This window comes from Pogona vitticeps, chromosome 4 (genome assembly GCF_051106095.1).
Source record: "Pogona vitticeps strain Pit_001003342236 chromosome 4, PviZW2.1, whole genome shotgun sequence".
NCBI lineage: Eukaryota > Metazoa > Chordata > Lepidosauria > Squamata > Agamidae > Pogona > Pogona vitticeps.
In genome coordinates, this window is record NC_135786.1 from 52,787,191 (window position 1) to 52,808,420 (window position 21,230).

The following is a 21,230-nucleotide window of genomic DNA, read 5'->3' on the forward strand; positions in this document are numbered from 1 at the left end:
TGGAGGACAGGGCTTTACTTAACTGGGGCTAATTTCTGGGGTAGGGGTTATATTATGAGCATCCTGAAAAATCATACTAGGTCTTATTTTCAGGTTAGGTCTTATTTTCAGGGAAATGATATCACACAATAATCTTTCCTGTGGCTGAACAGCACCTACAGCCCACTACAATGTCATTGAAGCATATTGTACATTGACATTCAAATTGCTTGAAAACAATTCTTGCATCTGAAAATGATGCTGTCCCAAACTGATTAATATGACAAATCTAAGCAACTTACAAGATGAGGGTCTTCTTGGGTCCTTCCAGCACAGGTTCTTGAGAACACAAATTCTGTGTAAAGATCTGCCAGTTGAAGCCCTGCCTTGCTTCCTCCCCAGATTGAGAGCGCTGGAGTGCTCGGAAGGCAGACAAGGCCCCCCAATGCCCAGACATCAATGTACAGAGTAGAAGACGAGACTGTTTATCAAGTCGCTGTGACCAAGGAGCAGTGAGGCTTTCCATGTTGCAAGCACTACTGATCAAATTCAAAGGCACAAAAGAATAATGGAAGTATAAGTCAAATGTAGAGGCGGGCTGTATTACAAAGATCATTTAATTTAGGTTTTGCTCCAGAAAGTCAGCCCAGTTACCATTTTTTGCCTGTCTTTTAATTTCTATACACCACCCAGGAAATGTCAAGTGCTCTATCAGCGATAAAAAGAATAAAATTCTCACCATCAAAATAAGTTATAAGTAGCAGGTGGAAATGAGAAGTGCTACAACAGAGCAACAAAGCGGCAAATACTTCTGTTTTGCCATATTCTTGATTTTATCTCTGCTTGGGACAAATTGTAGTGGAAAATATCCCATCAGCCCTTTAATTGTAGCTCCTACACACAAGAGTTGTGCTGGCACAGCAATGCAGAAAAACTCTACATATCCTCAAAAGCGTTTTGTGTTTTATATATTCTAGAGTTAAGTGCAGTGACTGCAAAGTAGTTCAATGAATTCCTAGTTACTACGGTACATGGCCTTTTCCTACATCTTTAGGAATTTGTCAAATGTTTAGTAAATTCTGCTTTCTCAAGACAGGACAAGCTGAAGCCCCTTTTGCCATTAACTATCACCCTGCAGCTGCCAATTTGTCAGCCAATCTGTTTTTTCAACTGAAGGTAGGGAATGTCTTATTATTGATCTTCATGAATTCCTCTGTAAACCTTTTCAATGGTTGAAATACTTGGTATAAATTAACAGATGATATCTTGGAAGTGTGATAATTTCCTTAATCTTTCCAACAATCATGGGAGCTTACTCACGGGAGCCTGCAGAGTAATTAATTGTGTATGTCTGTGTGAGAGAGTGTGTGTGCTGTCAAGTCTATTCTGACTTATGGAGACTCTTTTCAGGGTTTTCCAGGAAGATAATATTCAGAAGTGCTTTAGCATTTCCTTCTTCTGGGGGGGGAGGAGTGCAGCTTGCCCAAGGCCACACTGGCTGGCTCTTCTGGGATGTAGTGGGGAACTAAACTCCCAACCTCTGGCTCTGCAGCAAGGTACTTAAATCCAGCCAGCTAGTCATTAATTAACCCCCTAAAATTGTTGTTTCAGCATGATGTCTTAAGATAGCAAGAACCATTGTCCTGAAATTATCATTACGTATTTCCTTTTCTTGTCCAGTCTGAGAGACAATAATAATGAAAAACCAGATTAGTCATCTAGCATGATATGTATACACTTTAGCTTCTGTTGTCACGAAGAACCACATAATAGAGGAGTCTCCTTCAGTCAGCATCAAGCAGATACAGGATTTTATCCCAGCAGCATTGAATGGAAAGGTAAAACCAGCATTAGTGCATTAATATGAGAGGGTATGTACAGACTCCTGGAAGTAAGGCCAATTGACACACCCAGAAATTCTAGGTAAACACACATAGGATTGTACTGTATAGTTTCAGTCTTGCACATTTACCTGGACCAAGTCCTGTTGAATTTAGAGGGACTTCATGATAGATACATATAGATGGAATTTCAATTCCCCATTATGAATCCAAGTAGAAGGGCCAGCTTCTGTGACCTTGAGCAAGTTACACACTCTCAGGACACCCTCAGAAGAGAATGACAAACCACTTCTGTGTACTGTATTCTCTATCTAGCAAACCCTGGAAAGGGTTGGCATAAGACAGAATTAACTTGACAGCATGCAATTATTATTATTCAAAAATACCAGCACAATCAAAATTATAAAAACACTGACTAGTATTATATAACAGATACAGGTTTTAATGAAAAACCTAATTATGTTAAATATTGGCACAGTATGTATGCTGTTCCCTTTATTTCCATTTTTTTGTAGCCCTGATGGTGTTATTTCTGAGATCTGCAACTCCTTATAATACTGTGTGAAATTTCTCGATATTGTTCCCAAAGCCCCAATGACCACAGGGACCACTGAAGTATTTATTATTATTAGTAGCAGCAGCAGCATGTTCTCACAAATCAGCAAAGGTGGCATTTGTCTGACAAAACTGTAGAAGTTACCTTATCGTATCAAGGCGTATGTAGATGATGAAAAAGCTAGAACGGCAATGAACTAATCAAAACCAAGACTTGCTTTTTAAAGGAATTACAACTATTGCCATAGTAAGACAACATAAACTCTTAGGACAGCTTTACTCGGATTTTGCGTTCCTTGTTTTGTTTGTTTTTTTTTTTTTTTTGTGGGAAAGCAAAACACGGGCAGTTTAATCTATCTACAGTATTTCAGTGCCAGCCTTCGTGGATCGAATTTAGTTTTCGATATTATTTAGAAGGGCAGAAAACCTAAAAGCAACCCAAGCCTCGGTCCACAAAATGAACCACCGCTGTCGTTAATCTATCTGGACGAGCGAAGTCCTTTGCGGAAACAGGTCCCTCACTCATCACTCACCTCTTCCTCCGTAGCTCTTCTGCAGCCAGCCCCGGCCTCCCCTCGCCCATCCTCGCCGTCCTCTTTCCCGCGCTCGGGAACTTCCAATCAGGCAAAGGGGAGGGCGGCGCTAGCAAGCCCCGCCTGTAACAATAGAGATAGACAGGGACGGAACCGCTCACCCGGCCGGACGTGGAGGTCGTGTTTTTCGCTTCTTCCTGGGTTTTCTCCTTTCCCCGAAGTCGGCCCGTAGAAAGGAAGGAAATGCTCTCACCCTTCAAAGAAGGGCGGCAGCAAAAAAAAAAAAAAAAAAAAAAAAGAACCACTTGGCCTGCTTCTTACTCAGGATTCACTCTATAAGCAAAAACAGAATGTGTTTGTTGGTTTTTTTCATGGCACATGTCAGAGAAGCAAGCCCACTGCAACACCCGAGACTGTAACTCCAAACCCTGAGGAAATGCGGGCCGCGAATGTCATCTCTTTCCTCACGCAATGCAATGCAATGGCGGGGGAGAGATTGCAGGAAGGGGGGAAGGGTTTCATAGACATCGCATTATATGGCAGATCCCGGGGATAGTTTAAGACTCCCTTCCGGTTTTCGGGTAACTTTTGCAAGAAGAGTAAATCCAGAGATGCCCGCAGAAACCGATGAAGAAAGAGGGTTTGGCCGAGCTTGGATGGGTCAATAGCGCGTCTGCTGACCCTGGAGAAGACTTTTCTAACCCGGGTCTTGTTCCAGCGGGTTCAAAGCCACTTTTGCTTTAAAGCACGAGGCTTACCATGCAGCGAAACACTGATGTAATCTTGGAAGGGACGGCTTAATTAAACTAACTATCCATCAGCCTTGGGGGAGCAGGTTGTATGCGAGATAACGCTGCTTCTTCGTTTCCTACCAGAAGCTGGGCATGAGCAAGGCTTATTGTAAGTTTGGATGCGACTGCAGCCTTGAACGACCATGTAGTCATGCGTGCAAACAGGCCCCTGAGATTTTTTTCCCAGTCCAGACGCTCTCTTTTTCTGTCCGTTTCCCCCTGTTAATTTTTACCTTTAGTACCTCATATGTACTTTTCGTTTCTCACTACGTGTCCAAAATATCCTAGCTTTCTGCATTGTATGTTTTATGACCTGGCCCTTGATTCCTTTAACTTAAAATTAACTTTATTGGTCATCCTCTCAAACCAGGAAATTTACTATCCTGTAAACACAAAAAAATCAACATCTCAGATGCTCATAACAAGCAGACAGAAATCCACAATTCCATGCCTTGCAGTAGGAACAGGAACATAACCTTTAATTAAAATCTTTTTATCTCCTATTTCTCCATAAAAGCCGCCAAAGTGGCTTGCATCATACCATGTACTCTTCAGAGCCAATTTTGTGTTCTTGTTACATATTACATTATTCAACACAAAGAAATTGCTCCAGGCCATCACTATTGTGACTTTTATTGAATGGCTAGGATTCCACAGTTGAAACACATTTCCAAATACATTGGACACTCGACTTACAGACTTTTCGAGTTACAGACTTCCCTGGCCGCAAAATTTAGGTTCGACTTGCAGCCAGAGAATCTACCTACAGACCATAAAAAAATCAAAATGGAACAAAAACGGCCGGTTATGGATTAATTGGTTTTTAATGCATTGTACATCAATGGAGACTGAACCTACAGACTTTTCAACCTGCAGCCACCGTTCCAATATGGATTAATTCCATAATTAGAGGGTCCACTGTAGATAATAGCTGCAATTTCTGAAAACAGTTGTTTCATTTGCTGAAAAGCCCTTTTCTACTATTGATACTGCAGGAATCCTGATAATTTCATAGGTGGATCAAAATTACTATGCCCAAATTTCCTTATAAAGATACAGCATCTACAGGGGTACTTAATCCATTTTGGAACAGCGTTCATATGTCGAAAAGTTTGTAAGTTGAAGTACCATTTTCCATTGAAATGCCTGGGAACGGAATTAATCCATTCCAGCATTTCAAAAAATTACCAAAATAAAAATAAACAGAGCTAGTCCCACACAGTACAGTATCTCTAAATATGAATTGTGTTCTGTAGCTTCGTTCTTTGTACATTTTGTGTTGAATAGGGGTTGAACTAGATTAGTTTCAGGGTCCCTTTCAATGCAGATTTTATGGAAGAACCCAAGCTTTGAATTTCAGAGTTGCCCACTCTTACACATGAACCCAATGAACTGTACAGAGTTCCTTATTACAAGGATCAAAGTGCAGAGTAGCTATTCATTGCAGCCTGTTTACAATAACAAATAAGCTATACCTAGTCACTCTCTAGTAGGTGTGCCTCCACTTTGTACTTGAATTCAGTGGGACTTACATCTGTGAGCACACAAAGAATTGTGTTGCACTGCAGAAAACTGACTATACCAGGTGACCTTGTTTGTTCCTTTAACAATGAATTATTTTTTACACTTTGGGGTTAATAGCTTTCAGTCTACAGACTAAGAATTACAGGCTTCCTCTCTGCATCACAACATAAGCTGTGCCAGAGCTGGAAAATGTGTGCCTGAACAATGCCAAACTCCATTCCCCATCAGCCTTTTTCATCCTGGCCAGTGGCAAAGTGACAGTTCACAAAGAGCTGAAGGTTTCCCTGTTCTGATCTAGAGCCAGAGATAGTTTTGAGGTAGGAGAGCACACTGGTTTGATGAAGGAAATTTAGTTGATCACAAAACATCCATAGAAACTACCATCAAGTCCTCCAGTAGAAAGATGAGATATAGAAGTTCTATTTTTAATGTATTCTTGTAAGGCTGTTTTTAGTATTCTAGTGAAGGCTCAAGTTATTTTCATAAAATAATGGGAGTTGGAAGGGGCCTAAAAAGCCATCAAATACAGTCTCATTCAATGCAGGAACCCAAATCAAAGGACTTCAGGTAGATGGTTGTCCAATTTTCTCTTGAATGTCTCCAGCACTGGAGCACTCCTTACCTCCCAAGGTAATTGGTTCCACTGCCATACTGGTACTGCTCTTAAAGTTTAGGATTTCTTTCCCAATATTCAACCAAATCCGGGCTCCTGTAACTTCAGAGAATTGTGTCCTGCCCTTCTCTGGATGACAATCTTTCAAGTATTTGTTAGCATCCTTCTTAAAGTATGGTATCCAGAACTAGACACAGTACCCAAGAAGAGGCATAACCAGTGCTGAATAGAAGGGGATTAATATTTCATGGGAGTGAGAGACTATACTTCTGTTCATGCAGCCTAAAATAGCATTTGCCTTTTCTGAAGCCACATCATACAGCTGGCTCATATTCAGCTTGTGATTTACAATTCCAATATCTTCATTGCTCATGCTATTTTCCTGCCATGATGTACCAACACAAAGCCATACTTATTCAGATGTTTACTTCAGTGTCGCTAACGAATTTACATGCTGAAGAATGTTGTAGAGACTGCACTACTCCTGTGTTGCTTTCTCTGTTGGACAGTGACAGCTCTCTGCCTAGCACTATTATTCCCCTTCTGCCTGCTATATCCATTCACAGGGCACGCTTCAGTGCTAAGATGACCTTCACCTCTCAGTTAAAGCAAAGAAATTATTTCTGATTGTCTTTGTGTCCATGTTTCTATTTGAATCTACTGCTGTTATCTCTCAGTACAAGAAAGAAAAGGCAATTTTGCATAACTACATTTTTAAAGCTCATTTTATTTCATATTCTCCACATTCTTCTAGAATTAAAAATACAATATAGGGGCTTACCGATCCTTGATTCTAAGGATTTAATTATGAGATCTAAGCCTATGACACTAATTGATCACTGGATCAATAAAAATTCAAGGTTTAGCTTATACCATATCCCCACAGCCTCCTATACAGACACAAAAAAACAGGACTGCTATACAATTGTAAGATGCAGGTTATGCTAGCTCTAGAAGAGAGCACTGTTTAGGCAAACTTGCCTTCCTGAGGAAAATGTGCAGCAGGATGAATATATCCAATCACTTGGCCTCTCCAGAATACACAGAGATTGTCTGAGCCCCAGAAAATCCAGAGACCTTTCTAGAAGAGAGACAACTGGGAGATTTCATGCTGAGAATTTCAAGATATGATTTAATTATAAGGGCATGGAGGGAAGAAATGTGAATATGTAGGTAAGCAAAAGATAGAAAGATTGCAGTGCAATTTGTGAGACATAAAATATCACATGGTGACAACGCTGAAAGCACTATCTTTCCCTTTGGATCAGGAGGCTTCCCCCACTCCCTCAAAACAGAATGAACCCTGCATTATCTACTCTCAGTTAATTGATTCCAGTCAAAATACTGTAAGACCTGCCAAACATGTAAGGCCCACTAAGTTGATCAAGAGTCAGGAAGTCTCTCATCATACACTTTTCCTCCTAGACACAGTTTCATACAACTGTTCTCTGAACCAGAAAAACACAGCCTTCAGTGAAGGTCTATTCATCTAGTCCGAAGAATCACTCGAATCCCAGAGAAAATCTGACAGATCAAGATCTGAATCTCTGTGTAACAGCGCAAAGGTAAGGGCCCACTGCACAAGGTACATGTCGTCGTCATCATCATCATCTGAGCTTTCAGATGGAGACAGGGTGAAGACCTGCAGATGGGGACACAGAGAAAAATAAGAGCTGAAATCACACCATTAATCAGTAAGCAAATAGCTCTGTTGCAAGAATAGGTTTTATCAGACATAAGCAAGGTTATATACCCAATATGGATAATCAGAAGAGTCTGCTGTTTGTTATCTACAATATTTGGAAAAATACAGCTTTATAAATAGGTATGACTAATGCTAGCCTAACCACAGTCAGAAAGGCAATATTACATATTAATGAATGTGCATTTTGACACTGCATTCTAATACCAGGAGTGGACATTTGTGTGAAAGAACTATAAAGAACACCAACACCAAAAAACAAATTATTGATCTGAGGCCTGTTGCTCATAGGCTCCCTGTTCTTAATTCCACTTCGTGTACATCTGCTGTGAGACAGTATTCTGCATTTGCACTCCAATTAGCAGAGCCTCCAAATTACACACCATAAACCTGAAGCCTGCCAAGAGCCAAAGATACACTGACGAGGATTTTGAAGGTTTGTAATATAAAACAATGTTGAAGTGCTTTGGAGGTTGTTCATGACTTTGTGTACCTTGGCTCAACGATCTCTGACACCCTCTCCCTAGATGTCGAGCTGGAGAAATGCACTGGCAAAGCAGCTGCCATGTTCTCTAGAGTCTAGACTCACAAATTTATTTATTTATTTAATTTCTATCCCGCCTATCTGGTCATACTAGACCACTCTAGGCGTGGTATGGCTTAATAAGAAGCTGACAGCATATACCAAGATCCAGGTCTATAGAGCCTGTGATACAAGGATATCTGCAAGAAGGATCTGAAGGCCTTAGGAATGGACCTAAACAGATGGGAAAGCTTGACATCTGAGCATTCAGCCTAGAGGCAGGCGATGCAACATGGCCTCTCCCATTTTGAAGAGACCCTTGTCCAGCAGGCCGAGGCAAAGAGGGAGTCCTGAAACCAGCAAAATCAGGGGGCTGGAGAGGGGACAGATTGTATCTGTCATCAGTGTGCAAAGAATTGTCACTCTTGAACTGGCCTTCTCAGCCACACTAGACACTGTTCCAAGTCCTCCATACAGAGCACATTACCATAGTCTCTCGAGACTGAAGGATGCCTAATAAAACAGGAGCATTCTCAAGCTCTGAATCTGCCCATCTGTTCTTGGACTGCAATTCCCAGAAACCTTCACCACCAGCTATGCTGGCTGAGGTTTCTTGGAGTTGCAGTCCAATAACACCTAGTTTACCCAAGGTTGAGAACCACTACCCTACAGGTTTCTTGGGATCCTGGTGTATATGGGTTTCAGAGTGCAGAATGTCTTGGGGCAGCCCATGGAAGTTCATTTTAATATACAGTGACCAGCTTCCATGGCTCATTTTTATCTTAAGTGTATTAAGGAAGTAATACTTACAACAGGTTGCCGCCTCCGCCGGTCAGATCTCTGTCGTGGCCTTGCAGCAGGGAGATGGCCTGCAGGAAGCTCATGGAGGTAGATGCATTCTGATTTGAAGGGGCAATGACCATTGCCTCTCACAAAGAATTTGCATCTTATTTTGCTACAGAGAAAATAATGATTGGAACACAATGTAAGCAAAATACATAAGTTGCTCGCGCAAGAATATCATGCAAGACTGTCAATGTAATCCTTAGCACTAATTCTTCCAACAATAGGACTTTTCAATTAGAGGAATAAAGGGAGGAACATTCAAATTTTATGACATAATGGTAGCTAGGCCAAATTGCACCGTGCACATGGAAACAATCTAAAGGAAGCAGAAAGCCAACAATGGTTGCAAATGTGAATAAAGCCTATGGACTGCCCGGGGTGTGTGTAGCCCTCCAAATGTTTTTCAACTGCAACAGCATTCACACTTAACCACACCATATTCGTGAGGGCTGATCGGATATGCAATTCAACATGTAGAAACCACATGGTCCCCACCCCTTCTGAAAATTAATACTGTTAGGCAGAACAAAATTTGCTTTGCCACAATGCCAAGACACTGTGACAAAACAAGTTCAACTGTGAACGGACTGTCACAATGACGTCCTCATTCAACAAGCACTAATGGGAATCTGCAGCTAATCCTTAAGCAAGTCTAGACAAACATCCTTCAAGTCTTAAAGTATTTAACCACACAGGACACACTCCACTTCAAGAAGCTTACAGCTGGCTCCATCTTCCTCCAGCTTTTGCACTGGCAAATATAAGATTGTAATCTTTACCTTTCCCAACCTAATGGATAACACCCTAGCTGGGGGTAATGGGGGCTGTAGTTCAAATCATCTACAAAGCAGGAGGTTGGAGAAGCTTTATCCCAATATTTTAGCAGCACTAGTAATGGATAATTTTTGCTGAGAAGGCAGCCACTTACCTGGTCCGTGCCTTGAAAGATTCAATCAGTTTTTCCTTCTCTTCTGACTCAAAAACCCAGTACTTATTGGGAATAAAGTATGTTGAAGTGACTCTGCACTCTGGGCAGCCCCTGTACAATGAACATACATTCATAATTCATTGAACTCTTCAGTCCAGTAGGTCCCTTCTCATTACCAACAGCCTCTGGAAATCAAATCAAGGCCAGATGCCTCCACACATTTCCATCTTGAAATGAGATAAATTTGTGATAAGGACATAACCAGAGACTCAAAACTGTTTCACACATACTAATTTACAAGAATTTCAACAGACTCTTTGCTTTCCCCACACAACTGCATGGAGTGATTTATGAATGTCATGTTTTTGTCCTAAGGAAAGTGATGCTAACCTGTCACTTAAATCTGTCAGACAACTGATTCAGACACCAAGCATGACCCTGCAGAGTTTTTGGTCCATCTACAGAAAGAGCTCAGTCAACATGTATGTCACTTCATGTACAGTACATTATTTTCACTTACTCAGTCTACCTCATACAGTTGCAGTACACAAAGACCCTTTATAGTACATTTTATATTTGTTCAGCTTGCCAGATTTATTTTATTTCAGAGAATACTACTTTCAAGGCAGACGTTTCAGTTACAATTTATGAACTACTGTATCTTCTATGATCTTATGCAAAAGGGTGAGTTCTAAATAGGTGGAGAACTCAATCTACAGGTGCTTCTTTTTCCAGAAGCTTTTCCATGCCCACTTCACATTAATGTATAGCTTCCAAAACAATGTGGCTTTTGTGTATGAGTTAAGAGTACTGCAATGGGGAAAATCAAGTTTTTAAGTGCCAGGAAGCCATGAAGCTCAATAGATAACCTAGGTCAATGACACTCTTTCACCACTTGAAGTGAAGAGCCATGAATGGAGCCCTTTGATCATTGGAAGAAAGAATATAAATGCAATTACATAGAGTATATAAAAAGAATCATAATCCCATTGAAAATATCACCTCATAGGTGTAGCTGACTACCACTCTCCCAACAGAATGGAAAAGACCTGACCCAATCAGTTCCCCATAATGTTGTGGCGTTCACAACCACAGAATGTGGAAGTAAGTTGCTCACAAGTGATTGCAGGGATGTGAGTGTGCTACTATTTTATTCTCTCTCACCAACAGCTTCGTCTGGGTCACAAAGACTACACAGGAGGAAGCCAACACAAAAAATTTTAGATATTCTTGATGGCAACCTGCCAGATAGGTTAGTTTACGCAAGCATAGAATGCTTACTTTATCACCGCACTGTGAAAGTCCCGACTCTTCCGCCACTTCCGAATACAGCCAACACAATAAGCATGAGTACAGTTAGGAAGAATGCCAAAGAGACGTTCCTCAGGTAAGGTCTTCTGAGAAACTTTGTCCATGCAGATGCCACATACCACATCCTCACTCTGTGCCACTGCAGCTGCAACAGCTGCTGCAGATGATCCAGAACCACCATCTGCCTGCAAAAGATCATCACAGCTGGTTAGTATGTTGTAAAACTGCCCTGACTACTTCAGCCTCTGAAGACTAGTTCATTCACCTATGGTCTGTGCTTGCTCCATTTATTAATGAATACCTCCAAACTTGGCTTTCTTTCTGTTCACCATTCAGTAGTTTATATCTGTTAAGGCTGAGTTTGATTATGCAGCCTATGTATTAAGAGACTCAAACCGAGGAATACAAATTATAGAAATACAAGTAATATCCTGTTATCCTTCCTAGTCTCAAATGCAGTTTCCATTCTCTTTCACTACTCCCATGTGCCTTTCAAAATACACGTCTCTGTCCTGTCCAAACTTTGCTAAAGTAAACCAGAAAAAAGGAGAGCCAGATGCTACAAACATGCGAACTGCATTAAACTACTCTGATAACTTATTTACACTTTTGGGCAAAGGTATGGTTAAAGTGCTCAGAGATTTAGCACCAAATATTTAGCACTAGTTTTCAGGAGAGTTTGCAGGTCAAACATTTAAAAAGCCACTTTACAAATCTATTCCAGAAACTGAAATACAAAGCACTAGTTCCTAAACTAAAATCCCAAACCGGAATTAAGATTGCCGGATGAAATATCAACAACCTCCGATATGCAGATGATACCACTCTGATGGCAGAAAGTGAGGAGGAATTAAAGAACTTTTTAATGAGGGTGAAAGAGGAGACAGCAAAAAATGGTCTGAAGCTCAACATAAAAAAAAAAAAACAAGATCATGGCCACTGGTCCCATCACTTCCTGGCAAATAGAAGGGGAAGATATGGAAGCAGTGACAGATTTTACCTTCTTAGGATCCATGATCACTGCAGATGGCAACAGCAGCCATGAAATTAAAAGACACTTTCCTCCCTTCTTGGGAGGAAAGTGATGACAAACCTAGACAGCATCTTAAAAACCAGAGACATCACCTTGCCAACAAAGGTCTACATAGTCAAAGCTATGGTTTTTCCTGTTGTGGTGTATAGAAGTGAGAACTGGACCATAAAGAAAGCTGATCGCCGAAGAAGTGATGCTTTTGAATTGTGGTGCTGGAAGAGACTCTTGAGAGTCCCCTGGACTGCAAAGAGAACAAACCTATCAATTCTGAAGGAAATCAACTCTGTGTGCTCACTGGAAGGACAGATCCTGGAGCTGAGGCTCCAATGCTTTGGCCATCTCATGAGAAGACAAGACTCTCTGGAAAAGACCCTGATGTTGGGAAAGTGTGAAGGCAAGAGGAGAAGGGGACGACAGAGGCCGAGATGGACAGTGTCATCAAAGCTACCAACATGAATTTGACCCAACTCTGGGAGGCAGTGGAAGACAGGAGGGCCTGGCGTGCTCTGGTCCATGGGGTCATGAAGAGTTGGACACGACTTAACAAGTAAACAACAAGAAGCTCCTAAACAGAATCTATTTTAGAAGCTACAATTACTTTTCTAAAAGCTGAATCTTAAAACAATGATCTAAAGCAGGAGAAAAATAAACAAGAATCATTTGAACAATAATTCAGCTTATTTAACTTTCAGTTTCTTTCTGCATATTAGTTCAGTTCCTTTTTTTGCCTCCTGGCTATTATTTATCCATTCCTCTGGTCCTTTCAATTTCTTTTCCTTCTCCTGTCCTCTGCTCCTTCATATTTATTCCTTCTCCTCCCTGCTTCAGCCTTCTACCCTCCTCAATGATCTCTTCCTTCTCCCATTCCACAGCTTCCTCCTCCAAGACTGGATGATCCAGTTTGTACTGAGAATGCAAGTACACCCTGTCAGTTTGTTTTACAAACAGCTGTGGGTGATAGTAAAACAGAAGTAGGGCACAGTACACTGCATTATTAAGGGAAAAGAACATATGCGCATAGCGGTGTGGGGGGCACATACAGCATTTCTCTGAAAGATTTACTAACATCTTCATATTCACCTAGCTCCACCATACACAAATTGCACTGTTCACTTAAAACAGTCTGTTCTATCCCACATTTCACACTGTGGGTATATTTCACTATTTTAAAGCACAGTTCAGGGGAGTTAACACCAGGTCAGTGCAACACTAATGGAACAGTCTACAAATTCCACTTTGCAACCATAATCTTGTTGCAAAAACTGATGGATGGCCTCCTTGCATTCTGTATTTCCAACAGGATTCTGAGCCGAATCTCATGAGGCCAGTAACACCAGCATTTAGAATAAAAGCAATATCTTAAGATAATACTTGTGGCATTCCAGATGTTTGTCCTACAATTCCCATCAGTGCTACTCAGCATAGCCAATGATGAAGGACTATGGGAGTTGCAGTCCAAAAAACAAACACCACTTGGACAGCCACAGTTGCCCATTACTGTTCTAAGGCAACAGGTTCATTAAAGTATTTTATATAATCACTTCAATTCTTCAGACACTACACCTACCTTCGGTTCCTCTGGGACCAGAGAAGCTGGAGCACACTCTTTGATAGATACTTCTTCTGGCATCAAAGACATGGTGTTAGGTTTCTCTTCCTGAGATCTAGAATCTAATCAACAGGGGCACAGTTAGTCAAGAGTTTATTTTGATACCAGTCCGACCAGTAATGCATTATGTTTACAGGAGTGTCTAAAAATGTTAAATGCTGTTCCAAAAACCCATATCAAAATCAGAGACCTTGCTCCCACACTAATCATTAAAACGAAGTAACACACAATAGAGCAGGCAGGAAAGAAAGTTTGAGCAATGGAAGAAAAGCCAGAATGAAGAGCTGTCAAAACATGCTAGTGAAGTCTCTGGCCCTTTTTATTCTAAGCAGAGTTTCTGCTACTGACAGGGAGAGGGAATGTGTCCAGATGGCAACCCAATTCTGCAAGTTGACATAAAGAGGATTGCTCTTTGCTCTTTCCCCAGTGCTTTCCTCCATGCCAGCAGAGGTCTTTTCATTCTAATTGTATAGAATCCACTTGTCCAGTTTCAGTAATGAGAAAGTGCAGCCCAACCACCCATGTGGAGGGCCTGTACCCATCCCTGATTTACATGGGATGTAAATCACACACTGCAGAAGTGTGTGAGAGGGGAAAAAACAGCCTGCAGGTGAACTGAAGCTAATGGAAGTCCAAAACATGCTACTTCTAATGCAGTGGTACACATTTTTGTCCTCCAGCTATTTTAGACTACAGTTCCCACAACCCCTTGCCACCCATTATTTAGAGTGATGCTTCCATGAGCTACAGGTAAAACAACTGAAGAGCCAGGTGTATCACTCTTCCCATCAGTCTGAATTCCCAGTGCTCTGAAATTTACTGCCTTGTCTTTTGGAACTATAAGCAAGGCTCCTTGAATTATCTCTACATTAACCCTGCCAGAAGCTTACCAGAAGTGGCCTCCCTGGGGACAAATTCTTTACTAAGAGCCCAATTAGGGGGATGCCACTGAGTGACAGGTTTTTCCACATCTTCATCTTCTTCATCAAATGATACACTCATATTTCCGAAGTTTGTCTGTAGCTGGGCCATGCTCGAGAAAGCTGGTTCAGAGTCACGTCGAGCTCCTCCCCAGCTCCTTATTGATGCTTCTGGCAAGATGGCTGGCTCTGAGCCCCGGCGGTTCAGAGACAATGCGCTTCCCTGCAATCCATGATATGCCAACTCTGAGTTACATCTGCTCAAGGTTGGTGCTTCTGAGATATGCTGGTAGCTGAGAGATTGAAGAGTGACAACATTTAATTCAGGACATGCCATAGCAATAAAGTGTACTTTGCCATCCAGGAAAAAAAGGCTATTCTCACTGCTTGAGATGTCAGACAAGGAAGGATTGTTTGAGAAGCGACTCTTGAAATGCAAGAACAGATCCTTCTAGACATAAGAGATGCACATTCAAAAGCAGTTAAGAACGACCACTAGAACTGTACAGGAAGGATGCAGGTTATACCCAACGCCAAGAGAGGCCTGGTGGGGAAAAAAAACAAATCAGTGGCCCCTCGCCTTTGGAACAACTTACCTTTTGAAATCTGCCTGGCTCCCTCGCCGAGAGCCTTCAAGACTAACTTGAAGACATGGCTATACAGGCAGCCTTCCCTACAGCCATTACCTAGCCCATCTCCCCCTTTTTTTCTTTTTCTTTTCTCTCCTTTTCCCTTCCCATCTTGGATTAATCTGGATTTTATCTTAGTTTATTTTTATATTATATGCAAACCGCCCAGAGTAGAAACGTTCTAGATGGGCGGTTTTTAAATCTAATAAATAAAATTAGTGCTTATTTGAAGTTCACCTTGCTCTGGAAGAAGAGGGTGGAGAGTTTATCTTTGCCATTCCTCCTTCTACTTCCTGAACTGCAGCTTTCAAGGATTAGGGGACCCTCCAAAGCAACAGGAGATTAATGCAAACCTTCTACAGAAATATCACCTATCAACTCCTCTGCCAGCCTCTGTTGGATCCAAGCTTTCATATTTTGGTAAATGGCTTGAACTAGTTCAGTTCCTCTAGCCTGAACTAGCAAACAGCTACTGGGAAGGACATAGTGCTGGGATCAAAAACACTGGAAGCCCACCTGCTGGATGAAGGGACTTAGTATTTTTTTAGAAGTACCATTAACAACAGGCGGTCTTTACAGAAGACTAAAACTATATTTGTGGATTACGACATTTGGCTATAACATCCACACTGGAAGAGAAGTATAATGTAGTGCCTCTCAGTTAGTTGTGATTTTGAAAAAGATCTAGCTCCCTCCCAAAATAAATGCGGGAAGCACAGAAGTGATGAATGTTACTTCTAACACCAGAAGCTGCCTGGCCCTGCTATACACAGCTCACACTTCTATTTTGTTCTGTAGAAATACCACACTTAGTCCCTCTACTTGTTATACAGCAGGTACTACAACACAAGACCGTCAACCTGGCTAATAAACTTAGACATATTTACTACAGATATGGATTCCATTGCTGTCTGGAACACTCAATAGTGGCCTAGTTGACCAGCTCAATTATTTACCTAGATTATAACCTTCTAAGAGAAGCATGAATGTGATCACCATCTCACCAGGGTAATTAGTATCTGGTCAGGTTATACTACTTTGCAACACTGGGTTTTATCAGATTAATGGATATCACTGAGAGATCCTCAAAGGGTTAAGTCCGTTTTTACCAAAATGTCTTTGTTGCATGCAGCCAAAAAGAGACAGTTGGATGCAAGACAGGGCCAGTGTTGAGGGAATATAGGTTTTACCATTTTCCTTCCCATTTTACATTTTTGTATAACCCACAGTTTATTAGATTTTTCCAGAAACCCAACTATTCTTGAAGAACTTTAAGAATGGGACAGCTAGCATGAAAAACCTCTGAAACAATATATCCCTGTGAGCAGCAGATATTTTGGGGCAGCAGCAAAGGGTTGATATTTAAGAGTCTTTACCTGCAACGGTCTCCATAGCCACAGAATCCATTCTGGAAATACCTGCAGATCTGGGTCACCTTTCTGTCATGGGAGAATCGACAGTTCTGACCCCATCTGCAGGCTCCACGGGCAAAATTCCTGAAAACAAAGTAAAAGTTGAATGTAAGCAGTAGCCAAAACACCATTACCCACAGTGGTTGCTGGATGGGAAAGTAAAATCAGCATGAGAAATAGAACATGAAAACAGAAATCTGGGACTTGGATGACAAAAAAAAAAGTATATGAGAACTGCCAGTTATCAATATCTGGGTGATGCAGAGTGACCACTATCCTAGTACTATGGGAGAGACCACAGTCATTATTCACCTGATGACAATGGGCACTATGTATCTTTACTAGGCCTATGCAAGGAGCAAATTTACTTTCCCTGATACATGGCATATTTACTCATAAATAGGGAATGCAAGCCAAGCTCTTTCAGACACTTGCCCCAGCCCATACTGTACAGCACTTTCTACTTTTGGTTAGCTCAAAGCCTAGAGTCAAATTCAAGTGGTATCAACAGCATGGGAGGCAGACCCTTTCATCCCCTTTGGGTCATACGAATCCCATCCAGGCCAAATTTCCAAATTATTGTATTTTATTAAAGAACTGATTAATAAGTGAAACAGAAGGATGACATGATCTAAGCAAGAGTTCTGAGGACCTCAAAAGTTTGCAACACTCTTTGGGAAATTAAGATATTCCTGTTGAAAGTATTGTCTATCTGCGGATTTTAATTTGTTTGAACAGACTAAACTAACTACCTTTGTCTTGCACTTAAGCACTGTTTCTCCCCGGTCAATTCAAGAGCCAGAAAACATCCTTAGATCTCATCTGGAGACAAAAATAATTAAGGGAAATGTCTGGTTTTAAACATTGTTGATTCAGGAGATAGGCTCCCATTTACTTCAACAAAAACAGGCACTCATGTTACTAACCCTTTGCACACAATCGAGAAAGCAGTCTTCTCACCTCTTGGAAATTGGAAAAGAAGCCAGGAAGGTGTTAATTAAAATGAGATGGCAATATTTGTGGCCTTACCAGAGGAAAGTTGTTTCTGTGCCACTTTCTAAAAATAGCAGAAAATACAAGCTTCAGTCTCTCTATCAGAAGAATGGTTAAATAGGTTGCATTTTTAAAGCAATCTGGCACCAGGACTGGCAGGCTTTTATTAATTAATTTAAAAAACACCCCATCTTTTTTTCTTAAAAAGAGCCTAAGGCAACTTACATAATTAAAAAGACAATATTCAAATCTAAAAACAATAAGTATACAAATACTAAAAAAGATCAAGCAAGCACTACACTTAAAATGATCAACAAAAGCAACACCAAAAACATGTTCAAAGCATTGAGGGATTTTAGTTGTTTAGTCGTTAAGTTGTGTCAGAATCTTTGTGATTCCATGGACCAGAGCACTCCAGGCCCTCCTGTCCTCCACTGCCTCCCGGACAATCCATTAAAAAACATTCATATTAATCAGATATCAGGCAAGCATCATCATGAGAATGTCTACTGTGCTAGACTTCCACTAAAACTTACAAAGTGCTTCAGTCTTTGAATTTTAGAGTCTACTGTCAGCTTCAAAAACTAAAGATATAAGCAGTATTCAGGAAGTTAGCTTATTGTCATTCTCAAAAAAATAGTTCAGTGTTTTAGGAGGGATAGAAAGCAGCAACTAGCCACAAACTATGCCGTACTATGTCACTAAGTTAAATGTTCTACTTAAAAGTCTGTGACAGCCACATAAAAAGACCACGGGGATATTAGAGTGAGGAATAGAAGGCACACAGGGACATTCTCAACATATCTGAAGCAAGCCCAAACAAGAAGAGGATCAGCAACATTCTTCCTCCAAAAATATCATATACTGTAATGCCCTCAGAGGATAAAGAAATAAATAAGGGTAAAGTAAAACAATTAGGTAGCTATGGTCTGGACTACCAGAACCCAAATGTTTGGAGAAAAACCTGAAATAATGTGCAGCTAAATGATAAAAGTCCAAAACCAAGACAAATTTAATACATGCCGCTTTAATACTTCTGGTGTGCACATGCAGGAAAAAGAAACAGAAAATTGTTCTAACAAGCTAATGGCTTTGCAAGAGAGAATCTTACAGCTATCTCAAACCTCCACCTTTTGGCATCATCTTTGTGAATACAGCTTGCTGAAATTCATCTGTCAGCCAGTATTTTTCTACAGAGTTTTACACATTTGGAAACAGTATTCTTTCCTTGTTGTACAAGAGTCAGCTAGATCCCTATAACAAGCCCAATCTTTCTTCTTTGCCATGATAATCTATGGCATGGCTACATTAATACTTCTGGTTGTTGCCTTGATTGCTCTCTGTCCTTCTTTGGCATCTAGTGAAACCGAGAAGGCCAGGAAAATACTTAAAACAATTTTAACCTCATGGTTTGGCTTTCCTTTGACTTTATGAACACTTTCACTGACGACAGGTGGGTTGCAGCGTAGCTTTATGCTACAGAAGATGATGAAGCAAATGTAGTGGGACGGGCAAGAGATGCAAAACTAAGTAGGGCGAGAGCCCTTTTCAGGTTTCAGTTTTACTCCAGCAAACTCTGTTATTCCACAACAATGCAAAGCCAACGGAAATAGAAAGTACAACTGCCCAGTTTCTGCATTTCAGGTTCTTCATAAATTTTAGCTTCCTCTCTTTATCTAAATAGCTTGTGCTTGTATTTACTTATTTAGCTAATTTCATTCCTATCCTGCCTTCTCTCCTCTCAGCTCAACTGGGCATAGACTCCTCCTCCTCCTCTTTCTTTCAGCATCAGCCTCACCACAATTTTGTGAGGTTTGCCAGCATGTCACTTACCCTAATAAAGATCAGGACCCTAGATCTCCCAAATCCATGTCCAATACTCTTGCCACTGTATCTCACTGTTAAAGTACACACTGGAGAAAACCCATATGAGGCAAAAGCCCTCAAGTTTGTTAAGGTGCCTCACTTGTTTTAACTGCAACACATTAACAGGGCCACCATTCTGAATACAATCATCACGAATATTCTGTAGGGTACTTCTCACCTTCCTGCGTTGCCTCAGGCATCAACGCTGGAAAGGGGGGGGGGGGCTTACTTGCACAGTTGGCAGTTTTCCCCTTCAACCCAAAGCACAGCCGAGACGCTCTCCCTCGACCGGGTTTCCTTTAAAAGTGAGCGCGACGCATCCCCGCGTTCCCTTCCCCACAACACACCCATCCAGTCACGTACACAAGGAGCGCGGAGGGAGACCGCCAAAGTCTTTTGGGTTTAGGGAAGCAAAGGCGTGACCTTTGTGGGCACTTCTTTTTTCTCTCTCCACCCCCCCCCCCAGCTAGGCCACCATTAACCACACACGCCACGCCCTGAAGCTGCTGTAATTACAAGCGAGGATACGTGAGGCGGCGACAACGCGTGTGCACTTTTTCAGCTTTCCCACAACTTCTTGCGCTCTCCCTTTAGACGAGGTTGAATTGCTGTCTCTGGAAGCCGCAACGCATGAGGTCTCCCTAAGTTTCAGGGAAGCGTCCCACAGGGCCGAATGGAAGAACAACAGCAACTCCTCCTCTGAGCGGGATGTGATGTCAGCAGAAGCGAGGTCACAAAAGTTTGCCCCCCGCTTAGGAAGGAACCGCAGGGGCAAAACAATGTTGCTGCTGCTGAATCACTTTCCCAGATTTCCCGCTCTTCTTCCACCCAGTTCCTAAACCACCACCACCCCAACAACCCCCCCCCCGCAAGCCAGCCCACAAGGCGAAAATCTCGGTTCGCAAGTTGCGCGGCCGTCAGCGAGCACATGGGTCTGATGTAACCTCTTTTAGGTGTTCTCGAGCGAGTGAAAGACACTTTTTGGGCGATTCAGACGACCCCACCCCACCTCCGCTGCAACGACATCATACCTGCACGGGATTCTGCTGGATCCGGGCGCTTTAGTGGCCTGGCGTGCAGCCGCGGCGCCGCCTCCTACCGACCACCGGGGCTCCATCTCGCGCCCAGCGAGACGCGAAAGAATTCTCAAAATGTACTTGGTCTTCCCTCCCTCCAGAAATATTTATAATAGAGGGAGGGGCTTAGGAGAAAGGAGCTGATTGGAGAACGGAAGACGGTGACGCCCGGCGTCTTATGAGGCTGCCGAATGAGCGTGCTCGAATTTTAACAGGGCTGCCCCAGGGAGGCTATCTTCCCATTTTCAGGCAACTCGGGAAGAGGGAACGCTCGTCCGCCGGACAGAGCGGGAGTGGGGGGTGGCAATCACTTGCCCCCGTTTCCGGCAGCTTCGACTCCTCCTCTCGCGTTTTGTTAGGAAAGCTTAGTTATGTCTCTTTGTTGTTCAGCCTTTCTTCCAATGAGGTCAAGGGGGCTTAGATTAAACTTTTTAGAAGCTCCTTTATGCTTTTAAGAACCTTACCGGGTAAGTCGGGCAAAAAGTGATTGGCTTGGAAAAAGTTGGAAAAAAATTGAAAATCCATTGTCCCAAAACTTGGGGAGAA

At 41.9% G+C, this 21,230-nt stretch overlaps 2 protein-coding genes across 4 annotated transcripts in view; both read right to left on the reverse strand.

Annotated features, from left to right (window-relative positions):
* The window catches only part of FANCE (FA complementation group E), a 44,324-nt gene extending 41,124 nt beyond the window's left edge, over positions 1-3,200 (reverse strand). For 2 of the 3 annotated variants that reach the window (XM_072997382.2, XM_072997383.2), the window contains exons 1-2: positions 2,909-3,067; positions 282-518 (exon numbers count right to left, since the gene is read on the reverse strand). In XM_072997382.2, the coding sequence (XP_072853483.2) occupies positions 282-518; positions 2,909-2,958 (287 nt within the window). In that variant the 5' untranslated portion in view covers positions 2,959-3,067. Of the gene's footprint in view, positions 1-281; positions 519-2,908 lie in introns of all 3 variants that reach the window. The other variant, XM_078392701.1, reaches the window with a different exon arrangement.
* A 3,343-nt stretch (positions 3,201-6,543) lies between these two features.
* Positions 6,544-20,794, reverse strand: LOC110080430 (uncharacterized). Its single transcript, XM_020796342.3, has 8 exons — positions 20,640-20,794; positions 16,714-16,833; positions 14,679-15,001; positions 13,747-13,850; positions 11,117-11,331; positions 9,836-9,946; positions 8,872-9,016; positions 6,544-7,478 (listed from the first exon to the last, which is right to left on the reverse strand). The coding sequence occupies exons 1-8, from the start codon at positions 20,723-20,725 to the stop codon at positions 7,326-7,328; spliced, it is 1,257 nt and encodes a 418-aa protein (XP_020652001.2). The 5' UTR covers positions 20,726-20,794; the 3' UTR covers positions 6,544-7,325.
* Between the last annotated feature and the right edge of the window lie 436 nt (positions 20,795-21,230).